General features: G+C 38.5%; 1 protein-coding gene across 1 annotated transcript in view; it reads left to right on the top strand.

Moving 5' to 3' along the window:
- LOC119241973 (lanosterol 14-alpha demethylase) overlaps positions 1–16,232 on the top strand; it is a 29,809-nt gene that overhangs the window by 5,730 nt on the left and 7,847 nt on the right. The window contains exons 3-5 of the mRNA XM_037507686.2: positions 4,932–5,108; positions 6,635–6,761; positions 8,870–9,044. Coding sequence (XP_037363583.1) covers positions 4,932–5,108; positions 6,635–6,761; positions 8,870–9,044 — 479 coding nt within the window. The remainder of the gene's footprint in view (positions 1–4,931; positions 5,109–6,634; positions 6,762–8,869; positions 9,045–16,232) is intronic.

Genomic DNA, 16,232 nt, shown 5'->3' with positions numbered 1-16,232 from the left:
GATCTTCCCTGTTTTCTCAGCGATGTTCTTAAATATTGTCCATTTAAAAAAGACCAAAACTTCACTTTACTGCTCAGTCTTCTCTTATGATCTTCCCATTCTGTACTTAATATCTCTTGTTTCTACATCTCCTGTTTATTTTTTAGTTCACTCTAGTCTGTCTTTCATCCCCTTCAATGAACTGCATGTCTCAATCCAGTGAACTTGACTTCTCAGCTGTATTCAGCACTGATGGCCATTCCTCAGTATATGTAGTTCTCTCATACTCTCCTATTTCTTTTTTTTTCCTTATAACTTATTTATTTTTTAAATTTTTTATATCATTGTTCATTTTTAAACAATATTTGCTTTCCTCCACCCCCTCAGGTTTAGTCCCCACAAATCATTTCCAACAAAAGGTTGTAGCTATAATTTTAGCTACTATTTTCTAGCATCCTATTAACTAGGATATAGAATAACTTACTTAATTGGAACTTAAACAGAGAAACATTTGTTCATAGTTTGTTCAAAAATTTTCATTTGAAATTGACCAAACTAGAAAATTGAGCAGTAGAATTATTTTTTTGCATATATTTGAAAATGAAGCAAGTGTATTCTCCCCTTAAATTGAAAATTAATGAAATACTCTTTTCACTTCTATGATAAAAGATACTGAAAAGATTTTTAAAAAATCAATTTTGTGATTTTTATTTGGTAATGCAATTCATTTATTGTATTATAGGTATTTCTAATAGATTTTCATTTTTAGGGAAAATGTAAGTTTTGTCACTTCTTGAGTTACGAACATCTACTTTATAAATACCTGTGCATAGTAATAACCATCTTTTGCTGGGTTCCAGAAAAGAAATGAACAAATTTAATATTATTTCTAAAATTAGATTGCAAGTTCCATGCAAGAAACTTAAAAATAAAATTTTGATGCATTCCTTTTCTGTTTTGGCAATAGAAAAATAACAATCTCTTTATTTACTTCAGTTATATGTAGAGAATGATGGAGTATAGAATCAAAGATTATTACCTCCTGGGTTTGTAACTAGACTATTTAAGTAGGTTGTGACATCGCTCATCCCTGTCCCTGGTGATCTTTAAATAGCTTATTGCAAATAAAAAGATTGTGACATCAGAAGACAACTGACTGCATTCCTCCTTTTGTTTTCTCTACTTCTCAACGTATGGGCTGACACAAGAGGTAAAGCTAAAAAACTGCCAGCACCCAGATATTGGATATTCATTTGAAAATATCCCATAGATTTTTAAACTCCAAAAATGAGAAATTGTTTCAGTTAACTCCAACTTCGGTTTCAGAAGTTGGAGAAATTATACAAGCTTATGCTTATTATGATAGATACAATATAGTAAAAAGCTATAATATTAACAGTTAAAATATTAAAAGAATCTTTTATTTGGTGGTGTAATTCTGATACTAATGATATATATAAATATCTAGAGAGAGAGAGAGAGAGCACATAGCTTTTAAAGTTTCAGATTTTGGGTAACTGAGTGCTTTTTCATTTCTGACCTATTTTGTTAGTGCTCTCTTAATGACATTGTAAATTGTAAGAATCATCTAAAACCTGTGCTCGAAATTTATCTTTTTAACAAGAAAAGGTGAGAAAACATTAGTTTGTTTAAAAATAATTAACTGCTTCTTAAAGTTCCTTCCAATCACCAGAAGATACTGAATTACAATTAGGTTTTTCGTAACAATACTGAGTAATATCTTAAGCATATTTGTGTTATTTTTTGTATAAGTTTGTAAATATTTAATTCCAACCAAACTTTTTTCTTTTATTTGTTTTTTACATCATTGTTCATTTTAAAACTATTTGCTTCCCCCCATACACCTCAGGTGTAGTCCCCATAGAATTTCCTTCACTAGTGCACCCTTGCACCATCACCTCAGTCCCCTGTGCTCCTCCCTGCCTCCCTCTGATCCCTCTCCCTCCTCCTCCCCTGCAGAATGTCTCTGGTTTATAATTGTCTGTTTTTGCTTTGTTGTGTTTTGTGCTGTTATTATTTTTTTTCACTGATGTCTTATTTGGTTCCCCTATATTCCTCCTGTAAGTGAAATCATCCGATGTTTTTCTTTTTCCTTCTGACTTACTTCACTAAGCATAATTCCTTCTAACTCCATCCATGTTGCTGCCAATGGCATGAGTTTTATCTTTTTTGATTGCTGAATAATATTCCATTGTGTGTGTGTGTATGTGTGTGTGTGTATATATATATATGTATATATATATATACACACACCACATCTTGATCCAGTCATCTGTTTTTGGACATTTGGGTTGTTTCCAGGTTTTACCTATTGTAAGTAGTGCTACAATAAACATAGGGGTACAGGTGTTTTTTTGAATCAGTGTTTCTGTGTCCTTTGGGTAGATCCCTAATAGTGGAATTACCGGGTCATATGGTAGCTCCATTTTTAGTAGACTGAGGAACCTCCAGACAGCTTTCCATAGTGGTTGGACCAGTCTGCACTCCCACCAGCAATGTAGGAGTCTTACACTCCTATTTCTTTGACTGTTTCTTCTCTCACTCATTTGTGGGCTCATGCCTGAACATTTACTGTTAGGGTTCTCTTAGGTTTGGGCCTATGTCTTTATTCTTTCCTAGGCAATCTTTTCCTGATTCAATTACCAGCCATATGTAGATGACACCAAAATTAATGTTTCTAGCTCAGGTTTTTCTCTGAGTTTTGGAGCTGGTTATCTAACTTTTCTTAAATGATTCTTTTTCAGTTGTTCCTACCAACATTTCTAATGTTTAATCCTAGAATTTTTTTTTTCCTCTCCAATCCTAGTTGTTTTATTCTCTTCTCACCATTGTTTATCCGGTTTTGCAGGCCCAGGATTAGTCCATGCCCAGTCTGCAGATTCTCTCTTCTTCTTTTTCTTTCTTTTTTTTTAATCCAAAGTCCTTTGGCCTTTTATTTATTTATTTTTTAAAAGATTTATTTGTTTATACAAGCACTGGGGTAAAGGCCAGAGGCACAGGAGGGTGAGAGAATCCACCAGAGACAGAGCAAGGAACAGAACAGGCAGAATGACCGAAATACACTGCTGAGGGGAGCAGCGGGCAAGATAGGAGAGATCTGTCGTGCCATGTGGGAATCTCCCCAGGCCAGGCAGGAATTGAACCAGCGGACAGCTTCACAGCACAGCACTGAACCCGCTGCACCACCAGGGAGGTCTTGCAGATTCTCTTTTCTAATTAATTTGGTGTCAGTCAACTTCTGTGACTACTGCCCCATCATTACTTTGTACCAAGTGTGCATTCTCAGGTTTCTGCAAAAGGCTCTGCCCGGTCCTCTGGTATCCTTTATGCTCTTTACCCTTGCTCCACTTCATACAGCAGCTAGAGGGATCTTCCTTTTAAAATATGCATAGATCAGGGCCTCCCTGGTGGCACAAGGGGTTAAGCACCACCCTGTGAAGCAATCTGCGGCCTCTGCAGGACGAGTTCGATCCCTGGCCAGCCAGAGAGCAAACTACATGGCAAGGCAGACCTCTCCTGTCTTGCTTGCTGCTCCCCTCAGCAGTATATTTCAGTCAGTCTGCCTGTTTCTGTTCCCCACTCTGTCTCTGGTGAGTCCTCTCAACCCCTGCATCTCTGGCCTGTACTCAAGCTCTTGTATGCATAAATAAATAAATCTTAAAAAAAATAAAATATGCAGAGATCAACATATCTTTTCCATGCAGTTTAAAATCCCCCATGACTTTCCATTGCTTGCAAGGAGGAAGTTTCCTGAATATGGCTTATGATGGACCAGCTGAGTCAAGCAGAATCTGAGGGAGGATGGTAGGATATTAAGGAAAGACCAGAGTCAGAAGTGTTAGTGAAAGCTGGCAGAATGACCGACAGGTGGACTGTCACAGAGCAGAAGAGCATATATATTTATACAATCTTGAGCAAGGGGGAGGGCAGGCAAAATCCTTGGAGGTATTGGGAGGTGCCAGCTGTTGCAACAATATCAGGAAGCTGCATGCCTTTGCTGAGCTCAGGTTCTAGCTTGAAGTGGGAAGACAGCCTCTATCTATGCCTCGTGACCCAGGGACTATTGCCATATCAGGTCATTTGGCGGGGGCGGTGTGGCCCAGGACTATTGCCCCAAGAGCACACACCCCTGGCTCCCAACAATGAGGCTCTGTCTGATCTAGACCCTTCTAGCTCTAGGTCCCGCCAGACTCAGCCTCTCCCAGTTGGCATGTTTGTGCATGCTTGGCCATCATCCTTCAGGTCTCACCTTAGTCATTTTCCTCTCTTAGATCTTTTTTTAGTTGCTTATCAGAGAATTGCTTTCCTTAGTGTAACTGTCTCATTTATAATTTTACCTTTCTTAATGTGGTTATTTGATTAAGTTGTATCTTTTCTGATAGACTGATCTTTATTAGTCAGTGACAGTATTTTTTGTGCCTGAATGTATTCCCAGAGCCTAGTTTTCAATAAAAATAATCAGAAACTGCAATGTAAAACATTTAACATCTAATCAGATTAAGATAAAATCATTTAGTGTTGGTGAGAGTGTGGTAAACTGAAATTTCAGTGAAATACTGGCATCTTCACACAGTAAGAACCATAGTAAATGCCATATACTTTATGCAAAGGGAAAAATATATATTCTTAGATACTCACTGCAAAATTATCTATTATAAGAAACTGTCACATTATATGTCCACAATGAAAAAAAGATAATTAACTTTATAGTCTGAAAGAAAATGCTTTTAATGTAAACAGTGAGGAAAAGAATGAAAAGTCTTGCTTATGCTCTATTTGCAACTGCGTGAACATAAATTTGGGGAAGAATTACATTAATTCTTACAAATGTTTTCATTTATTAACCGTGTATTGTTTTATGATTTCAGAAATGAGTATACTAGTGCTACTTATTTTTTTGTAACTTCATGATGGTATTTTTCTCTCTTTAGTATGGACCTGTATTTAGTTTTACCATGGTGGGCAAGACGTTTACTTACCTTGTGGGAAGTGATGCGGCTGCACTGTTTTTCAATAGTAAAAATGAGGACCTGAACGCAGAAGATGTCTACGGTCGTCTGACAACACCTGTATTTGGGAAGGGAGTTGCATATGATGTGCCTAATCCAGTAGGTGACCACTATTATCTTGAAGAAAGACAAAGCTCTACTTTTATAATTATTTTTTTTTTTTAACATTTTACTTTTTCTTTTTTTTCAACAAATTTTTTTTTTTTTTTTTAAGATTTATTTATACAAGCACTGGGTACAGTCAGAAGCGCGGGAGGGTGAGAGAATTCACCAGAGACAGAGCAGGGAGCAGAGCAGGCAGAAGGACCGAAGTACACTGCTGAGAGGAGCAGCGGGCGGCAGGAGAGGTCTGCGCGCCATGTGGGATCCTCCTCTGGTGGCCGGGGAGCAGCCGGGGATCGAACCGGCGCCGCAGAGGCCGCGGGCAGGTTCGCAACCCAGCGCTCAACCGCTGCGCCACCGGGGAGGCCCTACTTTTATAATTATTAATGTTAGCAGGTTATAATATTATACATTTAAAATACAAAAACAATTTATTCCTTGGTTCAAAAACCAGAAGAATGGTGAGACATTAAACAGGAGAACAACTATGGGTGATGAAGAGTGGTGATGTGCTACGTTGTTGCCTTGAGCTAAGCAATTTTGAGGAGACTCTTACCAAGAAATAGAATCTTAGCATATTGTGATTTGATTGAGTAAATAATAAGAAACACCTATTATTTCATCAGGAGGACCTGTCTTCTAATGCCTACTTAAAATTCTAACATTTGAGTTAAAGATTTTATGTGATTAGACATATGTGATTTCCTCCTCTTTCCCCCAAATCAAATATTAAAGTGGCTCTGAGTAATATAGATAATTAGACCATTTGTTTTGTGTGGGTTTTGGATATGAACATTACCCAGTTGTTAGTATAGCACTTAAAAGTTGATTTCAAGTGTTTTTTCTGGGGTTGGAGAGGAATGGCAAGTGAGGCTAAAAGCAAGAGCTCTAGCAAATCCCTCTTCTCAGGTATATCTAATAATTTTGTCACACAGATTTTTAAAATAGAAAATGCCCCAAAAAGTTAAAACCATTAGTTATCTTAATGATGAATTAACTTTATTTAGATTACATTATATTCTAATTAAACTTAGTGGAAGATAGTGTCAGTGAAGAATGATAATTGGGAATAGAATGAGAGAATATGTGAAGGGAGGACTTTCAGGTAATTATGTTTTGTTGAAAATATAGAAACATATAGAAACATAATGGACTTTTAGGTAATTATGTTTTGTTGAAACAACACAACAGGAAAAGGGAGTCCCAGAGTCAAGAGCAGGGAAAGGGTCTGTAAGAAGGAAGGCAGGAGGTGGGATTTCTAGACTTTGATTTGTCTAGAGCCCCCATAACAGTTGTCTTCTACATGTTTCTTCACATAGATGCATAAATTCTCTTAAGTTTCCTATAGCAAAAAAAAAAAAAAAGTTTCCTATAGCTGTTGTAGTTTAAAAAATCTTTTTACCATTTTTCTTTCAATTTTTCAGAAGGTGGTTTTCTTTGCGTAGGAACAGCTATGTTATCCCAAATGGAACTTGTGATAAAATAAAATTGTTTTAATACTGTATACCCTTAATTTTTTGAAGGTTTTCTTGGAGCAGAAGAAAATGTTAAAAAGTGGGCTTAACATAGCCCACTTTAAACAACACGTTTCTATAATTGAGAAAGAAACCAAGGCATACTTTCAAAGTTGGGGAGAAAGTGGAGAAAAAAGTAAGCAAGACATTTTGGTTTTGTGTTTGTCCTAATGTTTCTACTTTTCTTTCATGAGAAATATAAGAATATATTTGTGCATATGAAAAACCTACAACATATGTAAAGTCATCTTAGATTTAGTGAAAGTATCATGTGATGAATACCATGGAGTTAAGAAGACCTGTGAGGAAGTGCCCATTGCTGCTCACTTAGAAAGTCCCTAAAATGGGTTATTTAACATGCATATTATTCAGCTCATTATACAAATAATGGAAAAATTACACGGGATTGAATGTTGAAATAAACTTGAATGTATAACTTTTTGCATAAAATTAATTTTTGAACCCCAGTGGGCAAGAAATTTCTAAGCAACTTGATTGTATATGTAATAACTTATTTATCTAATGTGTAAAAATTATTTATTCCATGGAAAAAGGGTAAAATTTAAAGACATAATCTTATCAAAATTTTATTTTTACTAACAAATTCCAGTAGAAATCTTCAAAAATGTAGTATATGCTTTCTTTTTCTTTTTTTTTTTAAGATTGATTTATTTATGCAAGAACTAGGGTACAGGCCAGAGGTACGGGGAGGGTGAGAGAATTCACCAGAGATAGGTCAGGGAGCAGAACAGGCAGACAGACTGAAACAGACTGCTGAGGGGAGCAGCGGGCGAGGCTGGAGGGGTCTGCTGTGCCATGTGGGTTTCTCCCTGGCCAGCCAGGAATCAAACTGGCACTGCAGAGGCTGCAGACGGCTTTAAAGCACTGGGTTCAACCTGCTGCACCACTGGGGAGGCCCAGTATATGCTTTCTTATAGAGCGAGAGTATAGTGAATGTGACTTGACCTTCTTTGCATAATTTTGTGAATCCAGTCTTTATACTGGACGGCAGGAGATGTTGTCTTAAGAGGCAATTGTCTTAAGAGCCATTACAGCAGTAATACTGTGTAAGTCACCACATTCTGTATGTGATCTTCAGTTTTCATAAAAGATCCAGAAACTTGATTTTTATGTTGAATATGCTTAGTGTTGATGTAATAACTTTTTAACCATACAAGAAGCAAACCTATAAACATAATTGTCAACTTAATAAATAAAAATGAGACATAATAATGGCATCAAAAACAAAGTAATATTTGCTGAACGTCTCTTTATTGGCAAAACTAATTGGAAAGCCAAATAATTGGAAGTTCATTTGGTGAATGAGAAATTAAAGGATGGATCATTGATTGGAAAATTTTTGTGACTTAGTTATCAAAATGTGCTTACATCTGGTTCCATTGTTGGGATATACCATGTGGTGATTAGTTACATTCCTTTATATATAAGACTTTAATTTTTAGCCTTGACCATCCCACTTTTGACCTGGGAAATAATCCAGTCAGTCTTTGAACTATTCCTTGGGAGGCACTTCATTATCATTCTCTCATGCACTGAAGCTTTTTGCTGCTTTTGTTACACTGCAGCCTGGAATTCAGATAATCACATTCATTTTTATTCATTTTATGTTTTTATGATGAAGGGTTTATATGAGAAAGGTTTAGAGATATTTTTGTGGCATCTGTTTTGGTTATGCAAAGGGTTGGGTACTTCACTTGGGGTCTTGACTCTTTGTTCTGCATAGTAGAGTAGCCACATATCTGACTAGGCTTTTTTTATGGTATGAGTAGAATCTAGTTTGAGGTTTTTTTTTCTCAGTTTTGTGTCGCTCTACCTTTATATCTTTATTTATTATTTTTTTTTTAATAGAGGCATGTTTTATTTATTTATTTGTTTGTTTGTTTGTTTTGTTTATACATGCACTGGGTACAGTCAGAAGCGCGCGGGAGGGTGAGAGAATTCACCAGAGCCAGAGCAGGGAGCAGAGCAGGCAGAAGGACTGAAGTACACTGCTGAGGGGAGCAGCGGGCGGCAGGAGAGGTCTGCGCGCCATGTGGGACCCTCCTCTGGTGGCCGTGGAGCAGCCGGGGATTGAACCGGCGCCACAGAGGCCGCGGGCAGCTTCGCAACCCAGCACTCAACCGCTGCGCCACCGGGGAGGCCCTCTACCTTTATATCTTTAAAAAAACAGTATTGCAAAAGAATTTTTGGGAATAGTAATGGAAATGATCTTTTTCCACCTAGATTTGTTTGAAGCACTTTCTGAGCTCATAATTTTAACTGCTAGTCATTGTTTACATGGAAAGGAAATCAGAAGTCAACTCAATGAGAAGATGGCACAACTGTATGCAGATTTGGATGGAGGTTTTAGCCATGCAGCTTGGCTGTTGCCAGGTTGGCTCCCTTTACCTAGTTTCAGGTATGGATAAAAAAACTATGCTTGGTTATTTAACCTTCTGTAATTATTGTAGTGTTGGTATGCTTTGCATCTTTGCATTAACAAAGATAAAACTTTTTTTTTAAATTTAAATTTTATTTTTATATTCCCCATACAATTACAACCCCATTATTTTGACCCCAATCCCTCCTTTCCCCACCCCCCAACCCCCCATAGAGTATCTCTGGTTCATAGTTGTTTGTTGATTTTGATATTTTCTTTCTTATAGTTATTCTTTTTCCTGGTCCCTTATTTAGGTTTTCTAGATTCCTGCTATGAGTAAGGCCATCTGGTATTTTTCTTTTTCTTTCTGGCTTATTTCACTGAGCATGATCCCTTCTAGCTCCATCCATGTTGCTGCAAATTGCATGTGTTTATCTTTTTTGAATGCTGAGTAATATTCCATGGTGTATATGTACCACATCTTCTTGATCCAGTCATCTATTTTTGGGCATTTGGGTTGTTTCAAAAGCTGAGCTATTGTAAATTGTGCTGCTATAAACATAGGGGTGCAGGTGCTCTTTGGAATGGATGTTTCTGTGTCCTTTGGGTAGATACCTAGGAGTGGAATTGCTGGATCATATGGAAGCTCTATGTTTAGTAGGTCCAGAAATCTCCACACAGCTCTCCATAGTGGTTGGACCAGTTTGCACTCCCACCAACAATGCAGGAGAATTCCTTTTTCTCCACAACCTCGCCAACATTTGTTGTTGCTAGTTTTTTTAATATGTGCCATTCTCACTGGTGTTAGATGGTATCTCATGGTAGTTTTGACTTGCATTTCCCTGATTACAAGTGATGTTGGACATTTTTTCATATGCCTTTTGGCCATTTGCATTTCCTCTTCAGAGAAGTATCTTACCACTTTACTGAACTGATTGATTAGTTGAATTAATTTTTCTGTGGAGTTTTTGGGGTTCTCTATGTATATTATCATATCATCTGCAAATAGTGATAGTTTGACTTCTTCTTTTCCTATTTGGATTCCTTGGATGTCTTTCTCTTGTCTTATTGCTCTGGCTAGGACTTCTAGTATTATATTGAAAAGCAGTGGTGAAAGTGGACATCCTTGTCTTGTTACAGATCTTAATGGAAATGCTTTCAGCTTTTCACCATTGAGAATGATACTGGCTGTTGGCTTGTCATATATGGCCTTTATGATGTTGAGGTATGTTCCTTGTATCCCAAGAATTTCAAGGGCTTTTATCATGAATGGGTGTTGCACTTTGTCAAAAGCTTTCTCGGTATCTATCGATATTATCATATGGTTTTTATATTTCTTTTTGTTGATGTGTTGGATGACGTTGATTGATTTTTGGATGTTCAACCATCCTTGTGTCCCTGGAATGAATCCTACTTGGTCGTGGTGAATTATCTTATGGATACATTGTTGGATTCTGATAGCTAAAATTTTATTGAGGATTTTTGCATCAGTGTTCATTAGCGAGATTGGCCTGTAGTTTTCTTTTTTTGTGTTGTCCTTGTTCGGTTTTGGTATTAGTGTAATGTTGGCTTCATAGAACATGTTTGGTATTATCCCTTCCTTCTCAATTTTTTGGAAGAGTTTGTGAGGATAGGCACTAATTCGTTTCTGAACGTTTGTTAGAATTCATTTGTAAATCCATCAGGTCCTGGGCTTTTGTTTTTGGGAAGGTTTTTGATTACCATTTCAATTTCGCTGCTTGTAATTGGTCTGTTTAGGTGTTCTATTTCTTCTTTATCTAGCTTTGGGTGATTGTAGAGTTGTAGGAATTTGTCCATCTCCTCTAGATTGTTGAACTTGTTTCCATATAACTGTTCATAGTAGTTTCTGATTATTCTTTTGATTTCTGCTGTGTCCGTTGTGATTTCTCCTCTTTCATTTGTGATCCTGTTTATTTGTGCTTTCTCCCTTTTTTCCTTTGTGAGCCTGGCTAGGGGTTTGTCTATTTTATTTATTTTTTCGAAGAACCAGCTCTTGCTCTTGGTTTCATTGATCTTTTGGATTTTTTTTCTTTAGTTTGAATTTCATTTATTTCTGCTTTGGTTTTTAGTATTTCTTTTCGTCTACTGGTTTTGGGGTTTTTTGTTGTTCTTTTTCTAGTTCTTTGAGGTTCGAGATTAGGTTGTTTCTTTGAGTTCTTTCTTGTTTCTTGATGTGAGCCTCTATTGCTATATATTTTCCTCTTATTACTGCTTTTGCTGCATCCCATACATTTAGGAAATTGGTGTCCTCCTTGTCATTCAATTCAAAGAATTTTTTAATTTCTTCTTTGATCTCCTCATTAGTCCAGTGGTCTTCCAGTAGTGTGGTTTTCAATCTCCATGAATTAGGAGAGTTCCTTGCCTTCTTTTTGTGGTTTGTTTCTAGTTTGATGCCTTCATAGTCAGAAAAGATGCTTGGTGTGATTTCATTCTTGGTATATCTGTTGATGTTCGTCTTGGGTCCCAGAATGTGATCGATCCTGGAGAATGATCCGTGTGTGCTTGAGAAAAAATGTGTACTCAGATTTTTTTGGGTTTAGTGTTCTATAGATGTCTGTTAAGCCCAAGCGCTCTAGATCCTTATTTAGAGCTTTAGTGTCTTTACTTATTTTTTGTCTCGTTGATCTATCCATTGTTGATAGTGGTGTGTTGAAGTCTCCCACTACGTATGTGTTTTCTCTGATGTCTGTTTTCAAAGATGATAATAGTTGTCTGATATATTTTGGTGCTCCTTCAAATATATCTTAATGAGTGTTATTTCTTCTTGAAGTTTTGTCCCCTTGATCATAATGTAGTGACTGTTGGGGTCTCTTTTTAGCTTTTTGAATTTGAAATCTGTTTTATCTGATATAAGTATAGCTGTTCCTGCTTCCTTTTTTGGTCCATTTGCTTGTAGGATTGTTTTCCATCCTTTAAATTTGATTCTTTTTTTATCTTTTGTAGCTAAATGTATTTCCTGGAGACAGCAAAAGGTTGGGTTTTGTTTCTTAATCCAGCCTGTGACTCTGTGTCTTTTTATTGAAGAGTTTAGTCCATTTACATTTAGAGTTAATATTGATATGTTAGCATCTGTATTTGCCACTGGAAATCACTTTCCTTTGATTTTATTTATTTATTCTTTTAACAACTTTTTTTTTTTTTTGGCCTTCTTTCGTTGTTATTTGTCCCTCTGAGGTTCTGGCTTTAGGACTCCTTGTAGTATTTTTTGGAGTGGGGGTTTAGTCGTAATGAAATTCCAGAGTTTCTGTTTTTGTCTGGGAAGGTCCTTATTCTTTCTTCATAGAGGAAGGAGAGCTTTGCGGGATAGAGTATTCTTGGTTGGCATCTGTTTTCTTGGAGTCTGTTGACTATGTCCCTCCACTCTATCCTTGCCCGTAGTGTTTCTTTGGAGAAGTCTGTTGTCAGCCTGATTGGTTTTCCTTTGAATGTTATCTGTTTCTTCCCTCTTGTCAGCTTCATTATTTTTTCCTTGTCTTGGATTCTTGGGAGCTTTACTATTATGTGTCTTGCTGTATTTTTCCTTTCGTCATGGAAGTTTGGTGTTCTTGCTTCTTGTATATCAATTTTCAGCTCTTTCTTCACTTTTGGGAAGTTCTTTTCAATTATTTCCTTGAATATTTTCTCTGTTCCTACATCTCTCTCCTTTCCTTCTGGGATTCCTATAACTCTTATATTTCCTTTCCTCATGGAGTCAGATAGTTCCCGAAGTCTTTCTTCGGTGTTTTTCCTTGGTACTTCTCTTTCCTTTTCTGTTTTGGTTCTTTTTATTTCTGTGTCTTCAAGAGTACTTATTTGTTCTTCCATTTCATCTATTCTGCTTTCATTTGCTTTTCCCAGAGTTCTTTAGCGCCTCCATTAATTCTTTGATCTCCTGCATTTCTTTTACTTCCCTCTTTAGGGACTCAATTTCATTCTTCTGAGTGTTGTTTTCCTTAATGAATTCCATCAGTTTTTTCATCAGGGCAATTTTAAGTTCTTTTTCTGTAAGGCTCAGAAGTTCTTCCAATTTACCATAGTTGCAAGCTGGTGGGTGGTTTTTTTTTTTTTTTTTTTTTTTTTTTGTGGTGTGTCTTTTTTCTGAGGCGTTGCTACTTTGCTTGTAGTTTTTCTTTTTTCTGCTGCCTGTCTTCTAATTTGCCTTATGCGTTGGGACACTGTGCCGCTGATACTGGCTGGCATCTTTTTGGTGTGTTCTTTCGGGAGTTTCAGAAACTGGCAATCCAAACGAGTCAAAAACTGTTATGCCAGAAGTCTAGTGAGGCAGTGGTACTTTGAGTATGTTAATGGTTACTGTCACAGAATCTCTCCTCTTTCTGAGTTTAGTTACAAATGTGCGTCTTGAAGTCCCACAGACTTCCCTGGAGGTGGGGCAGCTGGATTGCACTCTGGTTCCAAATCTCTGGATCCTCCTCTGGGCTCTGACATCCTGCCAGGTGGGACTGGGCTTGTGGGGGCCTTCAGCTCACCTCTGACTGTGCAGGGAACCTTCTCCCTCTGGCTCCACGGGGAGCCTTCTGCCAAATTCAAGCAGTCTTTATTGTAGAAAGTTCCCTGTTCTAAAATGGAGCTTTGGAGACAGGCACACTCTCCCGCATACTGGATCTGTCCCTGCTGTGGGTGCCCGCTCCCCCTCTGGGCTCGGACTGCTGGTCAGAAGGGGCCTGGCTTGGGCGAACTTCCCAACTCACCTCCGACTCCTCTGGGAGCCTTCTGCCGATTTCAAGCAGTCTTTACTGAAGAAAGGTCCCTATTCTATGGGGTGTTGGTGATTTTTTTCTGGTCGCTAGGTGGCGCCAGAGATCTCTCCTAGTGTCCTTGGGGAGCTGTTTTTTTTTACCCCGCGGGACAGGGGAACAGAGTGGGAGTGGTGGGGAAAGCCTCAACGGCTTTGGGGTGCTGTGTCTGCCTTGTGCCCCACCGTCGTGGGGATCCCACGCCCCGAATTTCATGCCCTGAGTCTCAGTTCCAAACCCCTCAGGTCTAGGACGCGGGCTGTAGCCCAGTTCAGTGTCTGTAGAAATGGCGCCTTTTGCACCCCACTCCCATGTCGGGCGCCTGGTTTCTGATTACTCAGTGAGGGACATTCACCTCAGTGAGGGCCCCCCTGCGCGTCTCCCCGCAAGCCTAGGTCGCAGGCGCGGTGACCTGGGCAGCCGTGATCCGTGTATCCTTTCCAAGTGCACTGCTTCTCCGCACAAGCTTCCTGGCTGGCCCGGGGCTGTGTGTAGGTCTCCAGGAGTCTTTGTTTTTCTCTAATGGTGCCTGGAGCCGTGTGCTCACCTCCTCGCTGTGAATCCTGCTGGGTTCTCCACAGCTCCAGTTCACAGGGTGTGGTGGCTGAAATAGTTCCTTTCCACTCACAGACCTGCTTGATGCGTAGTTTGTACTTGTTGGTTGTTTTAGTTTTTTCCTCCTTTCTGTTGGTCGGAGAGTGCCAACTTTGTAGGTGGGGGAGGGTAGCAGGGTTCTCAGCTTTCCTCCCTTCTAGTCCTCTTTTATGACAACTTTCTTCTTTGGGTAGTTTGCTGGAGTCGCCCGTTTATCTTCCGTGTCCCAGTTCTCACTGGGACCTGCCGCTTTTCCTCCCTATTAACTTTTTTTTTTAATGGGAAATCTTACTCGCAGCATTTCCTCGCCCCATTTTGATCCCAAATTCCAACAAAGATAAAACTTAAAACATAAAATAAATTGGGGATTATGAACCCTCATTCTGCCATAAGAATTCCAGACAGATTTTCTTTGTGTAGTGAGTTCATTTAAGGTAAGTTCAGCTTATTAAAAAGGTAATTTGTTGTTTATCGGCTCTAATATTTAAAAGCTTTTCTCACATATTTAGGTGCTCAGAAAAGTCTCTTCTCTATCTAAAAGTGATACAGCCCTCTGAGTTCTTTCTTGAAAGTATTTGACTATTTTTTAGTATATTGCGAAAATTTTTTGGAAGTGTTAGTGTCTTTATTTAATTTTGTATTTGTTTCCTTGCTAACTGTACTGTGATTTCCTTTAAGGGCCATCTGTGATGCAAGGAAATGTTGCTTAAGGGACTTGACATATAGTTGAGTGTTTTGTGTATTAGTAGGCTCTCTGTATGTTGATTCATTTCAGATGAGAGATAGGGAGGAGTTCAGTTGATAATGTCTCTTCCTCCTCTTTTTTCCACTTCCATCTAGGCTCAGAATAGATGGGTGAGAACAAAGGGGAAAGCCAGGAGAGGTTCTCTGAAACTCTTAATACCTTATATTTTAAAATGATTTTATTTATATTGTGTTAGAACAGCCAGCACAACCCTTGACAGCATAAGTGGGTTCAACTTGTTTGGATGAAACTAGAAATTTCTGTACTTTATATGATAGTGTTAGGGGGAAAGGATGTCCTAAAGCTAATTCTATACAGGCTTTGTGGACTCCACCCCCACCCCAGGCCAAAGCCAAAGACACTGGGAACTCCAAATCCTATCACCACCAAAGGGAAGGTGGCTGGGACCTGAGGATGGGGTTAAGCAGCCAGGTTGGTATAAAGCCAGACACGTGGGCTTTGGAGGGGTCCCCCATTTTGACTCTCTGCCAGCTCGCAGCGCCCGACCAGCTCGGAGAGTGCTTTTTGGGTTTCCAGGTTGGCGGATTGGGTAGGACGTATTAAAGACTTTATTTCCCTATTTTCTCCCTGAGTTGTACATTTTCCTTATTTCCTTTTCCCTTGTAAATAAACCTTTTATTAACCTTTTGTGTATGCCTGTAGTGGAGTATTAATAAGTCCCTTTTAAACGCGCGGGTAAGGACCCACAGCCAGGCAACCCGTTCAATATCGGGACTGCCCTATAACAATAGGACCTTAACACTCCATACACTGGCTAACTAAATTAGTCCCTTCATTTTCTTAAACCATTTTGTGTTTTTCTGGCTCTTCTGTGTTCATACTGTAAAATTCATCTTCCTGCTGCTCCTATTATCTCAGTCAATCTTAAATAACAATATTAAAAATGAAGTAGGGTGGGAATTTTAATTGGAAGACTTGATTAAGAGGGGCTAGGTAGTAAGATTGTCAGCTTTTTAAATTTCAACTCCATTGTTCACAGGTCACATTCTCTTACACAGAAGATGATAGTAGGGATAATATATCTACCTCACAAGAGGGTAAAGTGGGTAATGCATATGAAATGCTTAGTATAGTATTTGTTGGCTAGTAAATACTTTAAGAAGTAAAATTTGG

The sequence above is a fragment of the Talpa occidentalis genome, unplaced genomic scaffold (assembly GCF_014898055.3).
Source record: "Talpa occidentalis isolate TD23 unplaced genomic scaffold, MPIMG_talOcc4v2.1, whole genome shotgun sequence".
Lineage (NCBI taxonomy): Eukaryota > Metazoa > Chordata > Mammalia > Eulipotyphla > Talpidae > Talpa > Talpa occidentalis.
This window is presented reverse-complemented; position numbering and strand designations above follow the sequence as displayed.